The 3,786-nt window shown below is 61.9% G+C and overlaps 1 protein-coding gene across 1 annotated transcript in view; it reads right to left on the minus strand.

The window, feature by feature from the left end:
• The window catches only part of ARPC1B (actin related protein 2/3 complex subunit 1B), a 6,204-nt gene extending 2,418 nt beyond the window's left edge, over positions 1–3,786 (minus strand). Inside the window, 6 exon segments of the mRNA XM_029957850.1 lie at positions 1–133; positions 480–587; positions 970–1,192; positions 2,017–2,121; positions 2,910–2,983; positions 3,681–3,786. The exon segment at positions 1–133 is cut by the window's left edge and continues 25 nt beyond it. Of these exon segments, the coding sequence (XP_029813710.1) occupies positions 1–133; positions 480–587; positions 970–1,192; positions 2,017–2,121; positions 2,910–2,973 (633 nt within the window). The 5' untranslated portion in view covers positions 2,974–2,983; positions 3,681–3,786.

Here is a 3,786-nt window from a genome sequence, read left to right on the forward strand (position 1 = left end):
CGAGAAGCAGATGCTGTGCACCCACCCACAGCTGCTGCTGGACTCGAACATCAGCTCCCCAAAGGGCATCTTGGAGCCCCACGGGGTGGGGCTGGGCCGCTCCTCCACCTCCTTGATGTAGGCTGAGAAGATCCTGGGAGGGAGGGGAAGGGTGTTGCCGTGTGTCCCCGGACACGGCGCCTGCGCTGCCTCCAGCCCTGCTCCCTGGACGCCTCGGTTTCCCTGGCAGAGCCCATGGGGTCTCACAGGGTGCTGTAATGCTGGGATCATCCCCAGGGCACCCCCAGACCTCCCTGAGTCTCCCCTGTGCTCCATTCCCTGCTCCAAACAGCACCTCGGAGGTGAAGCCTTCTCCACAGACAATCCAGGGTGCTGGGCTGCCCCACACAGCTCTGTGCTGTGCCAGGGTGTGACCCCAACCCATCCTTGGGGGTCCCCTCACTCAGGCCCCCCTGGTCACCCACCCCCCTGCTCCTCACCGGCACTTGAAGTCGCAGGAGCCGGCGGCCAGGAGGACGTTGTTGGGGTGCCAGTCGAGGCTGAGCACTGTGGAGCGGATGGGCTTCTTGATGTGCTTGCAAACCCACCTGCATGGAGAGGGGTTGGCATCAGAGGGGAGCGTCACCTCCCCCAGGAACCCCACTGGGTTGGCAGTGGGGCTGGATGAGGGTGGTGAATGCTCCAAGTGCCCCAGAAGCTGCCCTGGGCCACAACTCTGCAGTAGCAGCTCGGGCATGTGGAGTCCATCTCTCCATCTCCCCGTCTGTCTCCACTTCCAGCTCCTCTCTATCTCCCTCATCTCTTCCTGTCTTACCTCCAGCTCCTCCAGTTTCCTATCTCCCAATCCATCTTCCATATCTCATCCATCTCATCCACCCATCTGTCTCATCCATCCATCCACCCATCCACCCATCCATCCCCCCCCATCTCCCCCAGGACAGACCCCCCCAGGCCGTGCCGGATCCTCACCAGTCATTCTCCTGCTCGAAGTAGCAGATGGAGATGAGCCTGGAGCCGCTGCCCACGGCGAACTTGTTCTCCTTGGGGCTCCACTTGACGCAGCGGGCGGCGCGGTTGATCCGCAGGATCACCAGGGTGGGCTTCCACACGTTGCCCTTCAGGGTCCACACGTAGGCGTTGCGGTCGGTCCCGCACGTCACCAGCCGGTTGCTCTCAGGGGCCCAGTCGATGCCTGGAAGGCAGAGTGGGATGATGGTGGCCCAGGGAGCCGTGGGAGTGGGAATGGGAATGGGTCACGCGGGGCTGGGGGCTGTTTGAAGGCAGAGTTGTTCTAGGTGGTCTCTGCTCCAGAGTCCTTCTTTACCCTACTTCCACATCCATCCGAAATGATCCCACTCCATCCCTTCCCACCCCTCCCACCTCAAAGCATTCCACGTCAACCCATCCCACCCCATCTCTCCCATTCATCTAATTCCATCCCTCCCCACCCCATCCCTTCCCATGCCTCCCACACCGCTCCATTCCATCCCAACCATCTCTCTTATGTATCTATCATCCATCCATCCATCCATCCATCCATCCATCCATCCATCCATCCATCCATCCATCCATTGATCCATCTCATCTCACCCCACTCCATGCTTTCCCTTCTCATCCCTCCGACATCATCCCGACCCATCCCACCACATTTCTCCTACCCATCCTTCCCCTCCCACCCCATCCTTTCCATCCCAATCCATCTCACCCATCTCTTCCATCTATCCATATCCTTTCCCATCCATCCATCCATTCTATCCCATTCCATTCATCTCATCCCACCTTATCCCTCCCCACCCCATGCCTCCACATTCCTCCCATCCCATCCATCCCACCCCAGATGCCTTCTGACACGCCAGGTCGGGGCCAGGAGAGCTGGACACAACCTGCTCCCTCTGCTCCACCCGCAGCACAACCCCAATCCAGAAGCTCCCAATGCCACAGGCAGGGCTGGGAGCAGCTCCAGGGCAGGGCCACCCACCATCCGTGTCCCCGTCCCCTCCGCCAGCCGGGACTCACCCGTCACCTGCCCGTTGTGCTCCTTCAGCTCGTGGATTTTGCTCCACTTGGCCCCGTCCTTGCGGTAAATGTGAACCTCGTGGTTGTTGGGGCACAGGGCGATCTCTGGGGGCGACAGGGCCAGGGCAAAGCCCTTCCTGGGTCACGGGCTCTGTGGGGGCAGCAGGGCCAGGCAGCCCCCACTCACCCCTTCCTGGGCTCCAGGTCCCCCTGCACGGCAGGGGGGGTCCCACCAAGGCCCCCAGCCCTGGCCCTGCACTGCCCTGACACTGCAAATTGTCCCTCAGGGGAGGGAGAACCCCAGACCCAACAGCCTGGTGTCCTCCTTTCCCTAGAGAGTGATCCCATGGGGCTAGAGGGATGGGATAGGATGGGATAGGATAGGACACGGGATGGCTGCAGGCGCACAGTTCCCGAATCCAGCCCCAGCCCGCCCCTCCTGCCCGGCTGCAGCAGAGAAAGCCCTTTTTGTTCTCCCACGTCCCCTGTGCCGCAGTCGGGAAATGCCATCGGCCGCGAATCACCCGGCCCAGCCCTGCCCTGCTCTGCTCTGCTCTGCCCTGCTCTGTGCCCCGTCCATCCCTCCCCACGCCCTGCAGTGCCTCCGGGCCGGACACTGTGCTTGCACCCCTGTGCCAGGCTCTGTCCCKGTGCCAGGCTCTGTCCCGGTGCCAGGCTCTGCCCCAGCAGAGGGATCTGGCAGACACAGAGGGGAATATGCTGTCCCAGCCCCCAAATCTGTCTGTAGCAGGATTTACATCCCCAAACCCAGCCCCAGCCCAGCTCTGCCCTGTCCCGGGAGCATCTCCCACCAGAGGGATGTTTAGCCCGGACAGTCAGTGCTTCGGGTTATCCCTGGGGATTTTGGGATGGGGTGCCCTGGCCGTACTTACGGGTCCGGTCTTTGTTCCAGGCATGGCAGCTGATGGGCTCCAGCAGGAAGCTGTGGTAGGCCATGGCTCAAGGGCTGGGAACAGGGAGAGACCCCCGTGGCTGGTCAGGACATGTTGCTCCAGCCACTGGGACAAGAGACTTCCAGCTCCCAGCCCCACCGAGCGATCCCTCCCACTGGGATCAGCCCTGTGTCACAGCCCACTGTGTCCCCTCTCTGCTGGGGAGGGGGTTTCCCTGAGGATTTCCAAGCTCAGAGACTGCTCACTTCCAGAGACTTCCAAATCCCACCACCAGCTCCTGCCCCGGCCGGCTGGAGCTCAGTGGGCAGGAGGTGGCAGGGCACACAGGGGCCCTGTGAGCATCCCAGCTGTCCCACCATGGGCAGCATCTCCTCTCTCCATCCCCACACAGCCAGATCCACTTCCTCCTTTCCCATCTCTCATGTAGGATGTGCCAAAGCCCCATGGAGACAGCTCCATCCCATCCCATCCCATCCCATTCCATCCCATCCCATCCCATCCCACCCGTGCTCAGCCCTGGTGACTAATCCTTTCTCCTGGCTGAGCTCCCACTGTTCCTGCTGGTCCCCACCAACCGCTCCGGTGTCACCAGATGGAGCAGCTTCCCGCAAGCCCCCTCCAGGTGCCACGGGACCAGGAAGGGACCAGGAAGAGCTGGGAGCAGCGTCACAGCCCCCTGGCCATCCAGCTGAGGGAATGCAGGGATGTAGGGAAACACCTCGCCAGGGCGTGACCGACGGGATTACTCACAGCTTGCTCTCGGCTATTTTGGGAACTCCCCGAACACGTCCCGTTTTCTTTGGCAGCTGAAAACGGTACAGGGGAAGGAAAAAAGTCCCTCCCAGCAAAGCTCCGT

This window comes from Manacus vitellinus, unplaced genomic scaffold (genome assembly GCF_001715985.3).
Source record: "Manacus vitellinus isolate BGI_N305 unplaced genomic scaffold, ASM171598v3 scaffold_12_pilon, whole genome shotgun sequence".
NCBI lineage: Eukaryota > Metazoa > Chordata > Aves > Passeriformes > Pipridae > Manacus > Manacus vitellinus.